At 37.1% G+C, this 23,994-nt stretch overlaps 2 protein-coding genes and 4 non-coding genes across 6 annotated transcripts in view; all 6 read left to right on the top strand.

The window, feature by feature from the left end:
- WDR43 (WD repeat domain 43) overlaps positions 1-23,994 on the top strand; it is a 46,401-nt gene that overhangs the window by 12,635 nt on the left and 9,772 nt on the right. Inside the window, exons 3-11 of the mRNA XM_036749631.1 lie at positions 1,198-1,319; positions 5,789-5,909; positions 7,135-7,274; positions 10,076-10,178; positions 12,464-12,528; positions 16,306-16,477; positions 17,174-17,257; positions 20,293-20,421; positions 22,419-22,556. Coding sequence (XP_036605526.1) covers positions 1,198-1,319; positions 5,789-5,909; positions 7,135-7,274; positions 10,076-10,178; positions 12,464-12,528; positions 16,306-16,477; positions 17,174-17,257; positions 20,293-20,421; positions 22,419-22,556 — 1,074 coding nt within the window. The remainder of the gene's footprint in view (positions 1-1,197; positions 1,320-5,788; positions 5,910-7,134; positions 7,275-10,075; positions 10,179-12,463; positions 12,529-16,305; positions 16,478-17,173; positions 17,258-20,292; positions 20,422-22,418; positions 22,557-23,994) is intronic.
- On the top strand, positions 3,355-5,318 carry LOC118841220 (60S ribosomal protein L34-like). Its single transcript, XM_036748610.1, has 2 exons — positions 3,355-3,700; positions 5,299-5,318. Exons 1-2 carry the CDS (start codon positions 3,355-3,357, stop codon positions 5,316-5,318), a joined length of 366 nt encoding a protein of 121 aa, XP_036604505.1.
- On the top strand, positions 6,642-6,724 carry LOC118845185. The gene has a single exon (XR_005010050.1). It is a non-coding gene; the product is annotated as a small nucleolar RNA SNORD53/SNORD92 (small nucleolar RNA).
- LOC118845186 lies at positions 7,795-7,876 on the top strand. Its single transcript, XR_005010051.1, has one exon. It is a non-coding gene; the product is annotated as a small nucleolar RNA SNORD53/SNORD92 (small nucleolar RNA).
- LOC118845183 lies at positions 19,741-19,818 on the top strand. Its single transcript, XR_005010048.1, has one exon. It is a non-coding gene; the product is annotated as a small nucleolar RNA SNORD53/SNORD92 (small nucleolar RNA).
- LOC118845184 lies at positions 21,085-21,159 on the top strand. The gene has a single exon (XR_005010049.1). It is a non-coding gene; the product is annotated as a small nucleolar RNA SNORD53/SNORD92 (small nucleolar RNA).

Below are 23,994 nucleotides of genomic sequence, written 5' to 3' on the forward strand. Positions count from 1 at the left end.
GAGAATGGAGAGGAGAAAAACAAAGTAGAGGTAAGAGAGTGAAATGGTGCCCATCTCTCTCCCTCCTCCCTGTAGTTCCTCTTCTCAGAGTCCTGGTAGGGGGCAGTGGGGTGCTTCTACTACTTGTGCAATTAGTGTCTATTGGTACTTAGTTAAGTTTTCTAGATCAGTTATCACATCCTTTTCTTCCTCAACCACTGTAGCCACAGAATCATAAGAAGAACGAAACTTTACTTTCTTTACATTGTAACACTTGGGCCACAGAGTTGTACTCTTTGGGAGTTAGGGGGAAGGGAGAATTCCAAAATATGGTCCAGTCCATTATAAAGGAGCATCTACTTATTGACAACTGTTGGTCCTATTTTTACTAACATCTGTTAAAACTGGGAGCCTGGGAATGGCTTATTCACCTTGGAATTTTTACCCTCTGGAAATGTGCAATCCATTGGAACCCTTTAAGACTAAAAATATAATTGTTGAAGATTAAAAAAATATAGTATCAATTTAAATTGTTTTGAAATATTGTGGGGGGCTTTGGGGGGGATAATATGTATTTGTTTTTTGTTTTTGTTTTTAATATGTAGCCCATAGAAAAATGTAACTTTTAAGAGGTAGAAGAGAAGTTAGGTGTTTGGTAGAATGTGTTTAAATTCTGCTTTTGAAAATCAGTTTGGTTTTTTTTTTGAAGTTACAACATAATTTTTTTTAAAAAAATTTGAAAAATTGTGCTTTTTGATGCTATATCAATGATTTCTGGATATAATTCTGTTTTCCTTCTCCTCACCCCAAAAATTTATGCAACAATCTGTTTTAAAGTTTATACAATAAGTTAAAGTTTTAAGCATTGTTTCTTTGTGTCCATATATATGTATATTTACTATTTCTTTTTTTTTTTAAATAGAATATTACTGTTGTTTACTCATAAGTATTTTGCCCTGTTGAGAGCTGACCATAGGCTGTCAGATCTTCAAAAAACAATTGGATGCTGTGTATATTTAAACTTGGAATTTATGGTGGTATAAACTGAGTCATTACAGCTAGGGGAGAAAATATGTTACTTTGTCTTGTACATAAGTTTTCAGGTGTATGACGGATGTAAATTGACAGTGAAATTATGAATGTTGATTTCATTTAAGTAAATAATTTTATTGCCTTTTATATTTTTCTTCTGTTTAATATTTTTTTTTCCTTCTCCAGAGCGGTGGACATGACAGTAAAGTAAATTGCATACAGTGGCACCAAGATAATGATTGTTTGTATAGCTGTTCAGATGATAAACATATTGTGGAATGGAATACACAGACTTGCAGAGTAAAGTGGTGAGTAAGATGGTTCTGTTTCAAAAGAAGGATTCCAGGAGGACTTAGAATTGAGTTGGAGTTTAAAAGATCAACATATAATGCGTTGCCATTGTAGCTCTGCTTAGTGTAGACCTCTTCGTTAGGTACTACAGGGGTACACCAAAGTTTAAGATAATAGTACCTGCTCCTAAGTAATCTAACATATAGTTGGAAAGAGAGTCAAAAGTCTTTAAAAGTTACAAATGAGACAAAAGACTAATGACAGATTAGAAAAAGCTATCTCAAGGCCATGTGTAATATATAAAATAAACACTGAATTCAGAGAAGACCATGTTTTGGCATGGTCTGGAAAGGCTTTGTTATAGGAAGAAGGACCAGAAATAAGTTTCCAAGGATAATTAGGATTTTGATAGTTTAAAATGTGGAAGACTAAATGCAAAATTGGGAAGTCACTGAAAAGTTTTGACCCCTGGTGGTGATACTAATGTAGTGTTTTGGTTTAAAAAAAAAAAACCAACAACAATCTGGCAGGATGGGTTGAAGGAAAGAGAAGCTAGAGATGGATTAATTTAAAGAGGCAGTTACTGAAATGCAAGGCTTTGAACAAGGTCTAAGGCCCAGGGATGGGGAACCTGGGGCCTCAAGGCCACATGTGGCCCTCTAGGTCCTCAAATGCAGCAGCCCTTTGACTGAATCCAAACTTCACCAAACAGATCTCCTTAATAAAAAGATTTGTTCTATAAAACTTGGACGCAGTTAAAAGGCCACACTTGAGGGCCTAGAAGGCCACTTGTGGCCTCAAGGTTGCAGGTTCTTCACCTCTGGAAGGTGGTCTGAGTGGGAATGAGAGGCATTTTGAAGGAAGACTTAAGAGGACTTGGTGTCTAAAGGAGAGAGTGTTAGGGATGAGAAAAATATCATAATATCTAAGTTTTAAACTTGGGTGACCAGGAAAGTATAGTACTGCTAAATCGAAATAGGGAAGTCAGGGAGTGCCTGTTTGGGGAGCAATATAATGAATTTGGTTAATAATTGCCCACATTGATCTAGCCCTTTATTGTTTACTATTGGCTTTCTCTCCTCACATCTGTGTGAGATAGATGGTATACACATTGTTTATCCCAGTTTCACACATGTGGAAATAGCCTTTGAGAAGGGAAATGAACTCCTTATTGTATCATGCATCTAGGAAATGAACCCATGCCTCCTGGATTCCAATTAGGTACCTTTTTTTTTGTTGTTTGATCCAAACCTATAATTTCATTGGCAAAAAATGGACTCCTGGAGGAAACTCCCTCTGCTAAAGCAAAACAACAACTGATCCACAACTTATAGTCTTATAAGCTTGGAACAGTCAGTAACTCTCCTGAGGATCACATATCTAGTGTATGTTAGAGGTGGAGCTGGAACCAGATCTGCCTGAGTTGGCGGTCCTTGTCTGTCCTCCCAGTACTGCTGCTGTTTTCTGATGATTTTCCCACTGAACTATGTTGTCTTTTGGTTTTAGATGTGGTATTTGACTGTCTGAGAGTAGGGAAATGGGTTCAAGGACAAAAGTTGCAGGTTTGGGAATCATCTGTATAGAAATATAAAGTTGGACCTGTGGGAATAAGGTCTCTCAGAGTAGGGGTGGTGGAGAATAGAAAGAAGGAAATAGAATGGAGTCTTTAGTAAAGCTGTGGGAGGAAAGAAAAGGATCCTCCAAAAGGCAAGAGAGAGGTACAAGTTGAACAGTGGTAGTAGCCTGTCACAGCCGCCAGGTGGGAGTGGGGGAGACATAAATCAGTAGTACCATGAACGACATAGGAGAAGAAAATGAGGTCTGAAAGGGGGGGGCACAAACATTTGGCTGATTTGGAAGGTTTTTGGAGCTCCTAGACTAGATTGTAGTTTTCAGGAGAATATTGGTTAAAGAAGCCAGATTTTAGCAGATTTAGGAGACAGTGAATAGTAAAGGAATTAAAAGTTCTGTGGTATATAAAACTCTTTTAGAAGTTTGGCAGTGGGCACTTTCTTTTCCCTCTTCCGGTGATGGACCTGACAGAAATTAAAAATGGTTCAGCGTCTGACATACCACCGTAGGCTGTCCTACGATACAGCTTCCAACAAAACTCGACTGTCACGAACCCCGGGTAACAGAATTGTTTACCTTTATACCAAGAAAGTTGGAAAAGCACCAAAATCGGCCTGTGGTGTATGCCCAGGAAGACTTCGAGGTGTTTGTGCAGTGAGACCTAAAGTTCTTATGAGGCTATTGAAGACAAAAAAGCGTGTCAGCAGGGATTATGGTGGCTCCATGTGTGCTAAGTGTGTCTGTGACAGGATCAAGCGTGCTTTCCCGATTGAGGAGCAGAAAATTGTTGTGAAGGTGTTGAAGGCACAAGCACAGAGTCAAAAAAGTAAATACAAAGGATACGTTTTTTGTGTAATAAAGAAAATTAAAATTAAAAAAAAAAGTTTGGCAGTGAAAGGATCACTACTATATAGTCCAAATAAAAGAACAACTGTTTTCTGGATATAGCTTGACAGCTTTTTTTTAAAGGTAATTTTAGGTATCAAATTAAAGACTTGAATTTATTCTAATCAAAGTATCTTAATTTTAAAAAAAATTTCTAGCTTTTGTTTTTACATCACCTTTATTTCCAAAAAATAACTCTTCTCCCCTCCTCAGAGGGTCATATCTTTTAAAAAGGTTGAAAAAGAAGAAAAAAAGCAGACCCATAGGGCTAACCAACACATCACCCAAGTCTGAGAGTAAATACAATATTCCATACCCATAGTCCCCCACTTCTGCAAAGAAGGCAGTATGTTCGTTTTCTCCATATTTGTGAATTATAATTATACATCATTCTGCTTCATTGCAAGATGCCTTCAGAATGATTTTAAAGAGTACCAAAGTGTTTATGAAGTTATTACAGTTGTACTGCATGTGAGAATGTTCTCACAGTTTGGTTGTGAGGGATAAGTAGCACTGGATGCTCCCCACATCATCCTTAATGCTCATCATTCCGGTGTGTTGTAGTTTTCAGAGGTGCTCCATTTGAGTAGCCTGATATTCAATATGTTAATTAAGGGTTTTAGGATAACTGAAATTTTTAAGACACTTAAATATATCTTTATGAATAACAGCATTTGGAAGACTGTTCTTAAAGTAAAAGTTGCGTTTCTTTTCCCAGGTGTGCTGGTAGCTTGTTCCCTTTTTTCTTTAGCCAGTTAAAATTAAGAAAATTCTTAATCTTGTTTGCTTGTTTGTTAATTCTTGGTTTTTCCTTCTCAAATTCTAGGTAGCTTAGGTAAGATTTTGTCATTTGCTTTGTTTTTCGTAGTGGTTATTAAATTTGTAGTTTTCTAAGGAAAAAAAAACCTGATTGTTGACAGTCATTCAGTCATTCCTTGAGGAATTCAAAGAGGAGTTCTGCATAACTTTTGAAGATACATAAATAACTGTGTGCATAGGGTTTCCTCATCTTAATGCATTTCACAGTGATAGGATTGAGAGATCTTGGGGTGATTATGTATAATATACTGAACTCAGCTTGTAAACATTGAGAAATAATAAATGAAATATAATTGGCACTCTTTCGAGTGAAAAAGAGAATTAGATAGTAAAAAAATTTTGTAATGAATAGACACTGAGACAGCATCTTTGAGATGGATGCTCTTGGGGGTGGGGGTGATAATGGCACTGGATAGTATGTAAAATTGTTCTAGAGTCCTTCACGTGGTTACCTTGGCAACAACAACATCTTTAGGACCAAATCTGTAAATGACTTCTGTGGGACATAGGATCTGACAGCAAGGTCAGAATGCCCTGAAGTCCAAGAGAGAAAACATAGAACTGAAAAGTATCTTTTACTTCAATCCCATTGTTCAACAGATGAGGAAACTTAAGTCTAGGGAGATTTGAGCACTTGCTCAAGGTTACAGAGCTGGGATGAGGTCTCTTGACTCTTAGTCCCATGTTCTTGCACTACCCCCTGATGCTTTCCTCCAGCAGGGGCCTACACCTGGAAATAAGATTAGGAAACATGTTTTCTAAGGAGATGAGAATGCTAGGAGCCACACCAACATGAATCTACCTTGGGCTGAAAGACTTGAGAGCTCAGGTTAGTGTGTAACCCAGACATGATTGGGGTGGGGCTGTCAGGGACCAGAAAGAGAACTAGATTGTAAATCACTGGGAGACAGGAGTGTAGCTGAATCATCTGCCTGCCCTTCTTAAGCCTTTATCTACTGAAAGGAGCCACTTCTAGGATTATTTGGACAGGAGCCAATCAAGTTTTCTCAGGGCTGGGCCTGGGCTGTGATGGGACAAGATGACAGTGTGCTGAGTCAGTTTTGCTTGTGCACAGCTGAACACAAGGTTTGGCTTTGAAGGAACACTGCCTGGCATGAAGCTTTTAGTGGTAACTTTCATTGTTACTGCTTACTGTTGCAAAGGAATGAAAATATTAACTTTCTGCAATATCTTTCTCTCTGTAATACAGCAAATGGAAAGGTGACATCAGCAGTGTCAGCGCTTTGCGCATCAGCCCTGATGGGAAAATGTTGCTTTCGGCTGGTCGAACTATCAAACTATGGGATTTGGAGACTAAAGAAGTCTATAGAGTGAGTGAGTCAAACTAGGTACAGGTATAGTAAAAGCGCAATAATTCAGACTAATTTGGGAGGAACATGATTTTGAATTAGGGAAAGTATGAATTATTTTTATTATTAACAAAATACAATGTTTTTATGTTTAAGTGCATTGAGTTACTGGAATCAACCACCAAGGAAATGTTTTCAAATAAGTTTTGATAGCAGTAGAATCCATTAGAATTAGCAGTGTTGTTTACGCACTGGATTTAGATTCAGAGGGCCTGGGTTTAATCATAGCCCTGCTGCTTACTCTCTTTGTGATCTTGGGCAAGTCATAGCCTTTCTGGCCCAGTTTCCTCACGTGTAAAAATGAGGAGGTTAGACAAGATGATTTTCTTGAGTTCCGTTCTAGCTCTGAAGCCTCTGTATCATTTCCCTATGACTTTGCTCAAGTCCGTTAGATATGGTTTGTTAAATATTACAAATATGCACCCAGAAATCTTGTTTTTATTTTAATTTGCTTGGTGTTTATTTTTTTGAACAATAGTACAAAGCTAAGTATAGGACAAGTTGAATTACTCTAGATTTTGATTTAGGTTAGTTTGAATTAATGAGCTTAGTTTGAATTAATGAGCTTTTACTGTACTGCTAACCATAGATGTTTTGTTTTTCAGATTGAAAAACTGTACTGTTTAAAATCAGATAATAGATTTTATACTTATACTGGTCGAAGAAAAAATTCTTTGGGGTTACTGAGATTTGGTGCTGTGATGATACTAAATTGTGGTTTCAACTTAACTGATAGTTGAATGAGGACATCTAATTCCTTGGCTGTGTCTGAGCATATCCAGTACCCCTTTTGATCTTGTGGTACAATTAAGAAATTGGTTTTCTACTACAAAATGTAAGGAAACATGGGTTATGGGGAGGATGTGGGTTATTAAGAAGGAATACTTTGTAGTTTTTTATAATTTAGGCAGATGCCCTATTTCCTAAGAATTCTAAAGAGTGCAGCATAACTACCTTCAGTTGCTTGAGCTATCAAACTGTGGGACTTGGAGAATAAAGAAGTTTATAGAGTAAATCAAACTAGCTCCTGAGTGTAGTAGTAATTCAGAAAAATTTATTGTCTTCATTTAGTTGTGATCACCTGTCCCCTTTGTTTATTGCAATTTATAGCTGAAAGAAATATCCAGGCTCTTTGGTATAATTTCTTTAGAATCAGCTTTTCCTAATGAAACTTAATTTTCTCTAGCATTTCACAGGCCATGCAACAGCTGTTTCATCACTTATATTCACAACTATAAGACCACCTAATGAAAATCAGCCCTTTGATGGAATTACTGGCCTTTATTTCTTGTCTGGAGCAGTACATGACCGGTTACTTAACGTGTGGTACGTATTTCTTTTCATTTGGAAGAAATTATGTCTTGAAAAAAACTGGCCACTTGTGGATCCAAGGAAGTATGACTGACTTTGTTCTGTTATGGGAGTTTTGTTGTGCCTCTCACTTTTTTAAGGACCTTCCAATTTATGGGTAGAGGTGATAGAAGGATAAAAGAAACTGTTAAGTTGGCACATTTTTTATTAATCTGTTTTTGATGAGGATAAACTTCATTCCAAGTCTGTTTTTGCTTCTCTGAGTTTGCAAGAAGCTGATCGATAATAAATATTTCTCTATTAAGAGATCTTTATAGTTCTGAAAACACAGCTACAGCCCAATAAGTGCAAATGATGAATCCTGGGATGTAGTTACATGTATTCAAATTTGTACCATTTGAAGTTGTAATTATGTAAAATTCAGTTATTTGTTCTAGTACAATGGAATTATGCAGTGTGAATCTGAATAATGCAACCACTTCTATGGATTCATTTGTGCACTAATAGGAACCTAGCTGCAGGTCATTTTGGATTGGTGCTATGATGACATCCAACTGTGATTTCCTCAAACTGATAATTCAATGAGGACATTAAATTCCTTGGCTGTGTCTGAGCATACTCATCAATCCTTAGTTACAGTATTATTATAAACACTTTATATTTTGATTTACCGTCAAACCAGCTTTTTTAAGGCCAAAATTGCTCTGGAATAAGTGGTTATTAAATTTTTTTGACATCCTTAGTTCAAAAAAATTTATAAATTAATGTCAACTCCCCAGGTGTTTTAATACTTATTTTTAGATTGTAACTTTCCTAGATTTTTTTGGGTGGGGGTGGGGCTGGGCAATTGGGGTTAAGTGGCTTGCCCAAGGTCATACAGCTAGTTGCTTGCATTAAGTGTCTGAGGCCAGATTTGAGCTCAGGTCCTCCTGACTCCAGGGCTGGTACTCTACTCACTTGTGCCACCTCGCTGCCCCTGTCCTAGATATTTTGGAAACAACATTACTAGAACATAGCAGCTAATGTGAAATAGTCTAGATATTTTATAGATGCTAAATAGTTTTGCTTATCTTCTCCCAGTAGGGAAGGCAAATGGCCAAAATTCTGAAGGATGATGAGTAGTTTAGTAATATAATTAGACTGTAAATTATATATGTAAAATAATAGTTTTCACATAATCACAGTGCTTTGGAGTTATAAAGCACGTGACATTCATTATTTCATATGATGCTCACAATAGCCTTTGGAGAGGAGTAGCATATTATCCCTGTTTTTTTGGTGTGTAGTTTAAATTTTATCCTTATTTTACACATGAAGCTGACTTCGGTTGGGATCTGCAGATGATCACTAATAAATAGCAGCGGTAGAACTCAAAACCCATGTCTCCTAGCTTCTATCAAATGTTAGCTCGTTGAATAAAGGGGCTATTTCCTTTTTGTATGCCAGGAAGTATAGTGCCTGCCTCATTAACAAGTGGAGATTTTTTCAGTCTTTGTGTTTTGTATTACTAGGATCTAGCACATTGCATAACATATAGGTACTTGATAAATATTGTTAACAAATGAACTTGGGGGGGGGTGTTTGCAAGGGCTGGGACTATAGTTTTTGGGCTCTTAGGCATTTAGGTGCCTCCATTTTAGGGCAAATGAGTAATAAAAATGTCAGTCTTGAAAAACTGTGAAGACTTAGAAATATGCCTATATTTTAAATGCATGTGTAGTTTATTTTTGACCTAAGAGATTGTAACTTTTGTGTCATTTGCCTTCATGTTTTGTCAAAAATATTTATTATATTTTCCAAATGTCACAGAGTTCCTTTTTATACCAGAGTTGAACCTCACTTCGTGTTAATGAAAGGAAGAACTGGCATCTCTAATAGACTGGTTAGGCTATTTCTGTCTGTAGTCTTAAATTTGTGAGGGGAGGGAGCATGATTTTGGTTTTAGGATATAGGAATCCAAGAAATGAGTTTCGAATAAACAGAAATCTTTTCTATGAACACATACAAAATTGGATAATATATGTTAAATTTTTTAATAACTAAACTGGCAGTATTAACTTAGTAGAGAAGTACAACCTCTCAGCGTGTATATCCACAAGGAAAAGAACTATTAGATTTGGAGCAATGAACTTGAGACAAATGCTTCATTGCCTATGTGGCTTTTGGGAAATCACTTAAACTCTCTAGGTCTCAATTCTTCATTTATTGTTGTTATTTTTTTAATATGATGGGCTCAGATGTCCTCTAAGGTCTTTATTTTCAGCCAGGCCTAACTCAGGCCACCTCTGTGATTTTGGTGCAAATTTAGAATGTAATTTAGAAGAAACATTTGCTCACCATAAAAACCAATTAAAACTATCATACAATGACTAAGAAAGTATACTGACATCCAGTTAACCAGTGCTAGGTTAGGTGAGTAGCCCACCTGGAAATGGGAAATCTGCTAAACCTCCAACATCACCTCCCCAGAAGCCAGCCCTTTCATGTCTCAAGTGACCTCAGCCCCTGAGTGGACCAGCCCAGCCTGTACCAAACATGGTGCTTCTACTGTTATCCTAAGCCCTAAATCTGTGTTGTGGTCTGTGAGTTGTTTATTGTATAATTATGTTATTGCTTGCTATGTCTGTCAGATAGTATTGATAGATGCTTTCAGTTTTTCCAGGTAACTAGTTTAAGTGTTAGAATAATTTCATTTTCATTTTTATTCCACTTAACTTTGGCTTATCGGTTAATTTTGTGTGGAGTCTATTAATGTTCTTTAGATGTTTCTAGCTTCTGTGCATCTCACTGGACACATGCTGATTTATGTATCCTAGGCAAGTTCGGTCAGAAAATAAAGAGAAGAATGCAGTGATGTCTTTTACAGTTACTGATGAACCAGTCTACATTGACTTGACTCTGTCAGAAAACAAAGAGGAGGTAAAATTGCTGGACAGTTTGGCCTTGACTGTTCAGAAATGCTATTTACTCTTTATTCCAGTTTACAAGATGCAGCAGCTTGATGGATTTGGGAGCCATGTACAAACCTGAGTAGTGGGTGGGAAGGTCACAGTTTGGGTAATGACCAGAAAGGAGTGAAGTGTGTGAATCTGTTAAGATTTTTTTAGAAAAGTAATAAAATCACTAATAACGTTTTTGAGTAAAGAATGGGTCAGAGGAGGAAAATAGGCATTTAATATTCACCGAAAGGCGCCAGATTCTATGCTAAGCACTTTACAAATATTATCTCATTTAATTTTCACAACAGCCCTGGCAGGTAGGTGCTATTACCCCCTTTCACTGTTGGAAGAAACTAATGCAGACAGAGGTTAAGTGATTTCCCTAGGGTCATTCAGCTAGTGAGTATCTGAAGCTGGATTTGAAGTCAGGTCTGCCTGACTCTGGGCTCATTGCTCGAACCACTGAAAAATCTCATTAGAACACTTTGGATATAAGGGAGACTCAACTTAGAATGGATAGAATTATTTGAAAAGATTTTATTAATAGGGCAGTCTTTTGCTACATTATCAGATACTTCATTTGCAGCACAAAATTCCAGAATGTTGAATTTTACTTTGGCTGTTCTAGGCTTGAAGATGGTAGCAATTTCCCTAAAAGATTGCTGCAAATGACATTTTTTTCTGATGTGATTGTACCTCACATCACAACTAATTTAAATACCTCTACTTCAAACCATCTGAAACTGTACATAATTCTGAATTTCAGTTTTAAGGAATATAGCCAGTGACAAACTTAATGATACATCTCTGTTAACACTTTTGTTTGAAAAGCATAGATACTATTCTGTACATAACAATCAGAATTAAGAAACTTAATTGTCTAAGGGCAACCCCCTAGAAAATTTGCTATTTAAGAATTCACATTTTTCTTCATAAGGTTTAGCATCCTTCAATAAATAGAAAATCTGCATTTTAGAATGGGCACAAAATTGATCAAGAGGCATAAGATTTATGTAGACCAATTTTAATCCTATAGGTCATTTAATCCAGGCTCCTTATATTACAGTTGAGGAAACAGAAACCAAGAAAGGGAAAGTGCCTTGTCCAGGGTCAGAAAGGTAGTGAGTAGCAGAGCCAGGATTGGAACCTGTGTTTTTGACTGCAAATACATTGAGTTTTCCACTTTGCCTACTTGTGGTTCTAAATCCTTATAATGAAGTAAATTTCTTATTTGGTTACATTCTCATTTGCTGCTGTTAAAGAATCAAGATAATATGAAATGTTAAAAATAAGATCTTGATGGTTGCATGATGTTAACTTTATGCCATAATTTTTCAGGGTCCTCACATTCTGTTTCATAGAAATATTGCATTATGCAATGAATAAGCTTACTTTGCCTCTAACATTAGAGAGTGGGTAGGAGCGATTGAGGTAGCACCTTCTTTCTGACAGTCAGGGAGGGGAAAACTTTTTACTTCCAGTCCTTCCAATTTTCTTGACCCTCCATATTGAATACCATGTTCTTGTGAATATTATAAGCAAACCAGCTGACATCTGTTACATTTTAAAATTCATAGGTTAACAGTGATTTTAATTTCTTGAACACAAACCCTAAAATGTTGCCAATTTAATTTGTCCCCCCAATTTTTACTTAACTCTAATATTCCAAGTATATGAATTGCTGATATGTATCAGTAAAGGTAGTCTGCAACTTTTTAGCAGTGATATGCCAAAGCTTTGTTTTTTCACTAATTCTCTTGACTGTGTAGTGTCTCCCCACATGTTTTCTATTCCCAAGAAACCCTGTAGTCATTAAAGCAAGATCTGTTTAGCCAAGCTTCATCTGCAGAATTGTGGCTTTGGTAGTCTTGGAGCTTAGATCCCAGAATAGCAATAAACAGGAGGAACCCACAATCCCTAGGCATACCTTTACCCTTCATTCCATTCGTGTGCCTCTCTCTACCACTCTGATAACAGTGTTACCTTTGGTGTGTTTGCAGAAGTTACTGTGTCCTAGATCACAAATTTTAACCACGTGTTACAATAACTAAATTATTCCTGTAATGCTACATTAAAGGTCTACCTTCTTTGGTGTTTTCCCTTCATGATGTGGAAAGCCTCTGGCGAATTTGCAACTTAGAGGGGGTAGAGGAGTTTGGGAATAATTAGTTTGTGGCAGAAAGTTAGTACATTAATAAATAATGGAAATTGTTGAATGTTCAATTTCAGTTAGAATAATCAGTGCCTTTTGACTTACTCCTTTAGCCTGTAAAGTTAGCTGTTGTTTGCAGAGATGGACAAGTCCACTTATTTGAACACATATTAAATGGGTAAGTTAGAATTTTTCAAATGGGAATTTATTTTTGTTCACTTGGCTCCTTGCTATTACATCTCCTACCTACAGTCCGTTGGCATTTGTGTCAGTCTGTTTTTGTGTTGTTTAATTGTTGTTTAATTGTTCTTAAGTTATCAGGTGTATATTTTATATCCCTCAACCAGATTATAAATTTTAATGTTCATATTCCCCTAGTCATAGAACTAGCTCTTGATTACCAGTCAGAAAATAATTTAGAAGAGCCCACAATGATTAATGTTAATCATCTTTTCTCCTCAAACATCCATCTCCCTCATTACTTTTCTCGTAAGGCCTTGCTTCCTACTTCACTGAGAATGAAGCTTTCTAACATTGTAGTTGTGGTAATAGTAACTAGAATTTATATAGTGATGGGTAGTGTTTATATAGTGCCTTAAGGTTTGCAAAGTGCTTTACAAATATCTGCTTTTATTCTTACAAGAATCCAGGGAGATAGGTGCTTTTTTTTACCCCATTTTACAGAAACTTAGGCTGACAAAGGTTGAGTGATTTGCCCAGGGTCCCACAGTCATTAAACATTTGAGGCTAGATTAGGGATCTGAGGCAACTCCCATCCTTTGTTTCTGTAAATTTTTGTTCAGTCATTTTTTCAGTTGTGTGTAACTCTTTGTGACCTTATTTGGGGGTTTTCTTGTCAGAGATATTAGAGAGGTTTGCCATTTCCTTCTGTAGCCCATTTTACAGGTGAGAAAACTGAGGCAAACAGGGTTAAGTGACTTGTCCAGGATCATCACATAGTAAGTGTCTGAGGTGAGATTTGAACTCAGGAAGATGAGTCTTCCTTATTCCAAGCCCATTGCTCTATCCACTGCAATACCTTGTTTCTCTCTAAATGCATATGTCTTAATCAGTCCTTTTCTAGTCTTGGAGGATAAGGCCTTCCTTTCTGAGATTAATTGCTTTGTCTGTGCTCTTATTCCTGTCCTCTCTCTCTCTTGTGTCTGTTGTATTAATTATTCTCAACCTCATGCATTTCTAGTTTTCTCAGCTATTTTCTTTTACTTAAGATTCTTTTGTTCCCTCCTGTGTGGATCTTACCCCACCTCTTAGTCCCCTGTCCATCTGTCCGTCCACTCGTCCTCCCCAAGAAAGAAAGCCAACTTCCTTTTAGCTTAAACAAAGTTCTTTAAAATTAAAATCATTTATACTTTTTGATTTTCTTCACTGTAATTATTCTTTCTTTATCTTTTTAAAAAATTATTATCTGTCTCTCCTGCTACTCCTCCCCACTGTGGATTCCCTTTGTTCCTCATTGAGTATACACAAAAAAAAAAAAAAACCCATTGATGCATAACTGCATAGTCCAACAGAACACATTTCCACATCAGCCTTATCTCTTTCAGCATTTTAAGTTTATCGCTTCTTTGTTAGGGCTTAAGTTGTGTGTTTCATTTTCATTCTTTTGGATTCATGGTTTGTCATTGCATTGACCAGAGTTCCAAAGTCTTTCCTAGTTGATTTTTTTCTAAAATGGCATTTTGTAAATTGTTCTACTGACTCAATTCACTTTGCTCGGCATCAGTTCACAGAGATCTTCTCACCTATGTCTGAAACTGTCCCATTTCATAATGTCTTATGCATCAGTTTCCTCATCTCAAAAGTGAGGTGGAGAAGGAAATGGCAAGCCACTCCAGTATCTTTTCCAAGAAAATCTCAGATGGGGTTACAAAGAGTAGGACACAACTGAACAACAACAAAATTGTATGCATAGGTCACAGGGCGCAAACATTTCAGTAATGATGCACATGATTCCAAATCAATTTCCAGAATGGCTGGACCAATTCATAGCTCCTTCACCATTTGTCATTTTTCTCTTTTATCCTCTTTGCCAGTCCGATAATTGTGAGGTGGTACCTTGAAGTTGCTTTAATTTGCATTTCTCTGTTAGCGATTTAGAGCATTTTTGGTTGTTGATAGCTTTTGAAAACTGCTTGTTGATAGTCTTTAAATAGTTCTAGTGTTCTTTTCTCACAATTTTATTGCTGCTCCCAGGAAAAATAATCTGTATTTGTTACTTCTCTTTCCTGCTGCACACTTACTGCTGACCCGTTTCAGCCTAGTTGTGCTTGAGGACGTGCGTGCGCGTGTGTACACACACACACACACACACACACACACACACTCTCTCTCTCTCTCTCTCTCTCTCTCTCTCTCTCTCTCTCTCTTCTCTCTCTTCTCTCTCTCTCTCTCTCTCTCTCTCTCTAACAAGTCCAGTACCATCTTCTCTTTTTTGGGAGTGGGGGGAGGTAGGGCAATTGAGGTTAAGTGACTTGCCCAAGGTCACATAGCTAGTAAGTGTGTCAAGTGTCTGAGGCCAGATTTGAACTCAGGTCCTTCTGACTCCAGGGCCCATGCTCTACTCACTGCGCCACCTAGGTGCCCCCAGTACCTTCTTCTCACTCTTCATCCTCTTTTTTTTTTTTTACAGTATTTCATACTTTTGATTATACCCTCTTTAATGTTAATTACTCTTTCATATTTGACATCTATAAAATGGCACACTCTTGTCCTCTTACCTCTGATTATCCCTTTTCAGCCTTCTTCTTAGCAACAAAATGTTCATCTCTTTAAGGTTGCAATTATTGCCTGTGCAAATTACTCCAAAATCCATATATCCCTTTCCTTAGCCTCTCTGGAGCTCTAGTTTCTCATTTCTGTGTGTCTTCTCTTATCTATATCTAGAGGTTTTGTGAACAGCACATAACTCTTTGTGTCTACAAACAACCTCTTTTAGCCTTGCCTTAAACTTCACCCTACCCTCTTTAATATCTCTTTCTATTGGTAGCACCCCTATTCTGTCATTGAACCAATATTTGATTCTTCCCTCCCCACCTCACTCATCCAATTAGTCTTCAAGCTTATGGTTTCTGGTTCCATAGTGTTTCCCACATTTGGAACTTTGTACTCCCACAGTAGTTGATTTCAGGCCTTGCAATCACCACTATGTATAGAATGACCACCTTATCTTCCTTCCATCTCTTTGAGGATCTCTGTATTTTACCAGCTTATTTATGAGGCCTTCCTGATCCCTTACTTAACCCTCCCCCCTTCCCCTACAAGCAAGAAGTCATCTCCCTAAAATTTGTCTGGACACCTTGTATACACCTCTCTTTGGCACTTTCCATATTTTGGCTTGTATCATACTTAGTTTGTCTATCATATTCTGCCCACACTTTATTAGATTATAAATTCCTTGAAGGTAGTGTCCTCATTTTATTTTCATTTCTTGGATTATGCACAGTGCTTTGCATGGTAGATAGAATTTTTCTGAATTGAATTATGGTTATACACCTAACATGAAAACCTTCAAATGGAAAAAGAAATTTTATTAGCTTGTTTTTGGGATTTACAAGATGTCCCCACAGAGGAGCATTAATTAGATTCCTGTGTTTTCATGGTGATTTTTGGTCTTAAGTTTTCATAGTGCTTTCCATACCTGTGTGGATCTCTGAACTTTCCAAACAGTGTGACACTGTTCCTTTGTTTTGTAGAGCATGGTAGAGAAGGTTGGTGTGGTTGTGTTGGCCACAGACTATGCAGATAGCTTATTAGCACAAGTACATTCAATGTACCCTTTCTGTCTGGTTTTTACCTTGTTAGGACATTTTAATATTCTGGGTAATGATTCTCTTCTCTGCATTTTTATAAGGGGGTTCCCAATAGTAAATTTGGACCTGCTACTTAATCTCAAATGATTTGGTCACATCTGAGTTTTTTTTTTTTTCATTTCTAGATACTGCAAAAAGCCTTTGACTTCGAATTGCACTATTCAGATTGCCACATCTGGAAAAGACAAAGAATCAACACCAACACCCATCCCAGTTCTAGCAGCAGCTTTTTGTTCAGACAAGCAATCTTTGCTACTTGTATATGGCAGTCATTTGCAACCAGCTATTGAAAGAGTGGTAGGTAGATAACTAGATGATTCTTATGAATAACTAATATAAAATTATGTTTTTAAGGGTGAAGAAGATTTAGTGTGGTATTTTAGTCTGTCTTGTTGGTTTTTTAAAAAGTTATTTTCCAGTAGCTACCTGAAAGGTAGCATTTTTGAAGTGGATAAGTGGATCTTAATAAATTCAATTAGTGGACAGTCTTATCTTGGAAATTTATCACTGGATATAGCACTAGCACCCATTGAGTTTCAGTGGATGGTCATGTAATGGATAATGTAATGATTTAATCTTTTTAACTTAAGTTTCTTTGAAGACATCTGATGACTTGTTATGAGCATGCTATTATTACTAGAGTACTTTTAAAAAAATCAGTGTGTGGTAATTGTATATTACAATTATATAGTAGAAGCCTAGGACCTGTTATTTTTCTTTTTAATGTTATTTACTTGTATATAAAAGAGAGGAGGATATAGTAAGATGCATATGGGTCTTTGAGAGGCAAAAAAGAGATTTCTTTATAAATTGAACTCATTAACAATAAAAGGGTTCTTTAGAAGTCCATAATTTTTAATGACCAGAACACAAATTGCTTTTTAGAAGACATATCTCATCTTCTAATACATTGGTATACTTGTTTAATTTTTTTTTGTGACTGTTTGATTATGGTGTGTCTGAAATTAATTTTTACTTTTTTTCCTGTTCCAGTCTTTGAACTCCAGAGAACCCCATATGTGTCTGATAAGAGATGTCAATTGTTGGACTCCAAAAATAGGAATAGCTGTAACAAAGGTGAGTAAGTATGGGAGCAGTTTTGGTAACAGGTTTAGGTAAACTATTTAATGAATCAGTCTATCATCATTAATTAATCTTTCATTTTATGTTGGGTATTCCATTAATTGTTGGGAGCACAAATACTAGGAATGAAACAATCCCAATTCCATTTGGTGGCATCATCCCTGATTCACAGGAGAAAGTGAACTCGATAGCCCTGCCCTTCCCCAGCAACAATATACCTGGAGACTGAACAGTTTCCCAACTCCTGTTTATCTCTCATGCAGCCCTACCCACATGGGAGTAAACTATCCCAAACCCACCCCTCTTGCTGTTCTGTCCCATACTTCTAACCCTTACCTTACCCATGTCCTCTGCCCAGGTGTACCTCCCACTGAGAGTAAGCTTTCCTTCTTCCCTTCACACTTCTTTCATTCATTGAGATTCACCTCTCCCATATTGACACCTCCTCTCTGGTCATCTTCTTTGCCACTGCCCTGGAACTTCACTCAGCACCTACATGTCATGGCAGGGTGTGGGGAGGTCCTTGCTCTCCATGGCTTTTCTGGGTTTTTCTTTCAATGACCTCATTCAGCTTCCCTGCAGACCCCATTATTCTCTTCCCTCCCCCCTTCCAAACCTCACTTTTTCTGTTGAAGACACCACTGTCCTTCTGGACAGTGTTTGTAACTTTACTATTATCCCAGACCCAACTCTTCTTCCACTTCCTATATCCAATCCCTTGCCACATTGTGCCATTTCTACCTTCTCAGCATCTCTGAAACTTGATCTCTTCTCTCCATTCACAGCCACCATCTTGGTTCAGGTCCTCATCATCTCTCACTTTGATTATTTCAGTGGCTGCCTAATTGGTCTTTCTGTTTAAAGTCTTTCGCCACTTCATCCTGCACACTGCTCTGTTTCTTAAGTGCAGGTCTGTCTATATGACTCCCCTCTTCAATCAATGTCTGTGTTTCCCAGTTGCCTCCTAGATGAATTTTAAGCCCTTTTATTTAGCTTTTTAAAGCCCTTTAAAATCCAGCCCCACTCTGTCTTTTTGAGCCTTGCTGACATAGCCTGTGTCTTTCCATTTGTCCTCCACAGTGCTCTTCATCTTTGTCTGGTCTTCTCCCCAAGCACTCTCCCCCAGAGCTTAACCCAAGCACCCCCTGCCATACACAGCCTTTCCTGACCTAGGGCATTTCCTCCCTCTTTGACTACTTTGTATTTATTTGCGTTTGTTCTTAATACACCTTTTGTTTTTAACCTGTTAGAATGTAAGTTCTTTCCCAGGAGGGGGTCTTTCATTTTATTTGTGTGCCCCATGGCCTGCCACAGTGTCTGGCACAGAATATGCTGGTTACTTGTTGGGTGACTGCTCCATTTGCTCCTCCTTTAAAATGTATAATTATTCTTTGCCTTCATGCCATTCAGTTCAGTATCTCAGTTAATATTCCAGTAGCCACTCTTGTGGTAGTGAACCTGGAAACCCAATGGAACCTAAGATCTGTACTCAGACTACTTGCTTTTATTCTTCTAGATAATGATCAAAAGGCGACTTGAGATTTTCCATTTTCTACATCATTAATTACTTCAACATATGCTATATACTTTGAAATGCCCTCCATTTTTATGGATTTTTGATGTTTTCTGGGTTTTATTCCTGTGATTAAGGGAGGATTTCATATTTATGCCTTGAAAGCATCATTAGAAGTAACCTCAATATTTTAGCTTTGTAAGGCGTATTTTGACGTATTAACCCTGTAGTATGGCTAGTCTGATTCCTATTTCAAAGGTTTTTGAGTTGCTGTATTCCTAAAAGTGATTGAAAGAGAAGAATCTCTCTGTTCTGTACAGGAGTGTCCTTGCCTTAGAGTAATTTTGCTTTAGGCAAATATTAATTGTTCGGTTACCTTGGGAAAAAAACTGCCCAAACTACTTTGGGTAAATTTAAGCTATTATTATAGGTTAACTCACTGCATCAAGATGTTTATGTGAGGGGGCAGCTAGGTGGTGCAGTGAATATAGTACTGGCCCTGCAGCCTGGAAGACCTGAGTTCAGATGTGGCCTCACATGTTTAGTAGCTGTGTGACCCTGGCCAAGTTGCTTGATCCCGATTGTGGGCCCACTTCCCCCCCAAAAAAGACATTATGTATAATTGGATTGTATTACAGTTAAAAGATAATTCTGTGATTTCTTTCTGTAAGAATAAGTATAAATGTGAATAAGTAAATATTGAAGGTAATCTGAAAATACTCATCTTTGAGAAAATATGATCGATAAAGATATTGTCCATTGAATTACAGCATATGGAATTTAAAGTCACTGTATATTTTAATTTGGTGATAATCCCTCAGGAATTGGAGAACAGAAAAGGTAAAGAGAACATGGCACTCTGGTTTTGATTAAAAACTTGAGGTTGATTAAGTGAAATTATGTTCTTATCAGAAATCAGTTTGGTATACTTCAGAAAACAAAACAAAAACGTAAGAGCTGGGAGTTGCTGTGATGACCTCCATTTGGTTTCGCTTGTGGCTGAGTTTCATAGGTGATGCTTTTCTCTTGGCTGTCTGAGCAGTCCTGGCATAACACTTAGGTTAGCTTTAGTGAAGTAATCAGCTATGTCTTTAAATGCTCAGTTTTATAAAAGAAGATTTGTATTTTTCCTCTTAATGTAATGATGCTAACTTTATAAACTAAATCAGTAATAGAATTAAGTTTGATAAATACATAGTTTTATAGTTTAGAAACTTGTTCATCAGCAAATCGGTTAAAATATGCCTATTTCGCCAGTAAAATTAATTTATCATTTAATTCAAATCTTCAATCAAGATTAGATTTTTTAAAATCTGTTAGATTAGGAAGAAACTAATACCATATTATTTTTAAAAATGTTTTTGGAGAGAAACTAATATATATTGAATATAGTTCAAGTAGCAGACATTCGTGGTGTATCTCACCATTATTCCTGATTTAAACTTGTCTGGGTTGAGTAGTTGAGTCATGTGGTTTTTTTCCCCCACTTCTCTTAACACTGTTTCCAATTCTATAGGTAAGAACACCAGTGATGAACTCAGAGGCTAAAGTTTTAGGCCCTGGGATTCCTGGACATCGTGCAGCCATCAAACCTACATTGGAGACAGAGAAAACGGAAAGCAAAAGGAGATTAAAGGAGAAGGAGGTAATTGAAGTCAGGGATCTCAAATGGGGTCGGTCACTCAAGTGATTCTTCATTTAATTTAAAATGACATATTTTGCAGAGAATGGCACATTCGTCCTTATCAATCATTGCTTATGTCACCATTGAAGTCTTTAAAGAGGCTGATAGCACCTTTGCTACCAATACTATGTTTGATTTGTATTACATTTTTTTTGTTCTGTTTGTTTTTCCATAAAGATAGTCGGAAGTGTCATCATATTTAACTAGCATCTAAGTCTTAAACCTTTTAGAAGTTTGTCAGGCTATTGCTGCTGTCTATTTTCGTTTCCTTTATTGCATTTTAGAGTCTAGTGCCCAAAAAAGTTAGAAAATGACCCTTGCGGGCAGCTAGGTGGCACAGTGAGTAGAGCACCAGCCCTGGAGTCAGGAGAACCTGAGTTCAAATCCAGCCTTAGACACTTGACCCATGTACTAGCTGTGTGACCTTGTGCAAGTCACTTAACCCCAATTGCCAAAACAAAACAAAAAACAAAAAAAAAAGAAAATGACCCTTGCTTTGGACCAGTTTGGGGTGAGAAATATAAATCTTTAGTTTTTTCTTGACACATCAACTAAAAAGGAAAGTATATACGTAATCATTTTGGGGCTGTTTCATGTGTTACAGAACTAAATAAAAGCCAGTACTTGCTGTGATGATTTCAGTCTGGTTTCGCTGTTAGCTGAGATCAAGTGATGCTTTTCTCTTGGCTGTCTGAGCATGTCTGGCGTTCAGTCACAGGATCATAGATTGAGAGCCTAAAGGAACTTTGGTCCAATCTTCTGATGTTGCAGTATGTCAGGACATAGAGAGAAGTTAAATGATTTGCCTAGAATCACAGAGCTAGTGCCTAATTAGGATTTGAACTTGGGCCTTTCTGGCACCTATTTTAGGGCTCTCTCATCTATTCCCTTATATAATATTAAGTTCATATTGTGTACAGTCTCATAGCTACAGCCAAGGATCCAAAAAGGATGAAGACATGAGCCCTGCCCTCAGGTGCGACACAAAGTGCTCACTACAAACTGATCTGAAGTGAATGGTGCGAAGTACTCTTTGTGATGTCTAAGGAAGAAGGAATGGTTTCTTAATTGAGGAATCTGGAAAACAAGATTTTATAGAGGAATTAGGAACATATAAGCTGTGTCATGAAGAATGTGTAGCTTTTCAAAACACATCGATTCAGATAGAAACATACAGGTATACAAACATACATGCATACCATATATATATATATATATATGATAGTATTCAGTTCAGTTCTAGACGCTTTTGTAGAATACATGGAGGGAGAATATTAAGATAGAAAACTTTGTTCCTACAGTGACCTCAGATTGTGGAGTGCCTTGGACACCTGGCTAAGTAGTTTAGATTTCATTTGTAGTCAGTTTCACTTGCTTAGATTTTAAAAGTATTGAATAGACTAATGGCTGGCCTGATCAGACCTGCTTATAAGGAAAATTAATTTGCAAAATATGAATTAGAATTGATGTTGGAATCATTATTGTAGGAAGCTAATGTAATGGAGGTGGTAATGGAGTTTGAGTAGAATGGAGAGCAGGGAATAGGAGTAAATAAATGAATTATTTTAGAGTTGTTAGAATCAACACACAACTGGGAAATTGATTGGATGAATGACAAATCACGGACCTACTTTTTTTCAGTTCATAAATATTAATCTTTGGAGAATCTGAAAAGCACATTGAGTCATCCCTCCTTGCACACTGTGATCATAGTTCTACTCTTAACAAGAAAAATATATATCCCACTAGCCATTATAATGAATTTTGAATACAACAGGAAGGAGTTGTTTTGTTTTTTTCCCACAGGAGGGAGAAGTGACAATTGCCCATTATTAGCTTTTAGATCTGAGCATGTGGAGATAATTGTATGGCATTTTATTTTATTGTGTGGCTCCAATCTATATGCATGAATAATGGAGTAGAATGTGCTTTAACCACAATGTTTCTTATTCATTTAGCAAGTTAGCATTGAAGAGCGATTGGGAGCAATGGATATAGACACCACGAAAAAAGAAAGAAAAGGGGACCTGAAGGCGGACAGCTACCCTGTTCTTCTGGTGCAGGGCCTAGAAAGCAACGACTGCTATATGCTAAATGTAAGTGTTACTTGTTGGTTTTGTGTAGATCTAAAATGGTAATAACACAGTTGCCGGTGATTGGTGAAATCTTTTATGAGATCTTTCTTTTGGGGTTGTATCCTCTAGCTCTGTAAAGTATTTTGGTTGAGACAAACTAGTTAGTGCATGTTGTAAGATAATATGGTACATGTACATGTCTGTATGTACTCAAACGTGTTTTAATAGATTAAATTGTGTCATTCTTCCACTGATTTAGCTCATAAACCATGCTGGCCTTTTTATCCACGTCCTCCATAGAGGAGCTACTACAAAGTGTTGTAGAAGCTTTCCTCTCATGGCTTTTTTAATGTCTCACAGAGTGTGGTGCCATGGCAGGGCCGGGGGGGCGGCGGGAATGTCATGTCCAGATGTCCTTACCTTGTCTGGGATGTCCTTGTTTGTGCTTCGTTACCAGCTTACTTTCTTATCTAAAGATATTTCCAGGATACCTTAAATAAAAAATTGAGTGTGTTTTATTAAGTATATCATGGTCAGGGCACAATGGCATGTCTCCTTCCTCTGTAGAGATTACTCAAGGGGATGCAGTTTTTTGTATAGTATATAGTATATAGTTTCGTTGTGCAGTAATACTTTTTAACTTATAGTAACTTAGACATTTTATCCTCTTTGTCATTTAAGTGAATTTTCAGAGTTTACTACATCTTGTATTATATCTTTTTATGAGGAAATCTAATGATGTTAAATAAAATTTTAGTTTTTAATTTTGATATTTTTAAAATTGTGTTTTTTAAACTATAAGTTGGACTAATTTTAAATTATGTAATGAGGTTTAGCTCTACAGTAAAATCCTTATATTCTTGAAGTTTTATATTATTTTTCACCAGTTAGCTAGAATTTTCACATGAGCACTGCTCTAGTTAGTAGATCTGGATTTTCAAATCTCACTGAGTGACTTCAACCTCCCTGGGTCTAGTGTCTTCATCTGTAAAATGAGAGGGTTAGACTAGATGTCCTCTGAGGATAAGTCCAACTGTGTGGATCAATCAGTAAACATTTATTAAGCACCTACTATGTGCCAGGCACTGTGCTAAGCACTGGGGATACCAAAAGAGGCAAAAGACAGTTCCTGCTCTAAAGGATCTTACAGTCTAATAGGGGAGACTACATGCAGACAACTATGTACAAAATGAGTAATATACAGGTTAAATAAGAAATAATTAACAGACAGAAGGCACTGGAATTATGAGTGGTTGGGGAAGGATTCCTGCAAAAGGTATTTAGTTGGGACTTTAAAGCAAGCCAAGTAGGTCTGTAAGTAGAGTTGAAGAGGGAGGGCATTCCAGGCATGAGAGACAGCCAGGGAGAATACCTAGAGCCAAGAGATGGACTGTCTAATTCATGGAACAACCAGGAGGCCGGTGGCATTGAATCAAAGAGGACTTGTTGAGGGAAGGAG

The sequence above is a fragment of the Trichosurus vulpecula genome, chromosome 3 (genome assembly GCF_011100635.1).
Source record: "Trichosurus vulpecula isolate mTriVul1 chromosome 3, mTriVul1.pri, whole genome shotgun sequence".
Classification (NCBI taxonomy): Eukaryota; Metazoa; Chordata; class Mammalia; order Diprotodontia; family Phalangeridae; genus Trichosurus; species Trichosurus vulpecula.

What these genes read in the sequence shown, in the direction of transcription:
- LOC118841220 (XM_036748610.1), top strand. Translation starts at nt 3,355, where the DNA reads ATGGTTCAGCGTCTGACATACCACCGTAGGCTGTCCTACGATACAGCT. An exon ending in ACAAGCACAGAGTCAAAAAA is followed by an intron (nt 3,701 to 5,298) that starts GTAAATACAAAG and finishes TTCCTCCAGCAG; the next exon opens with GGGCCTACACCTGGAAATAA.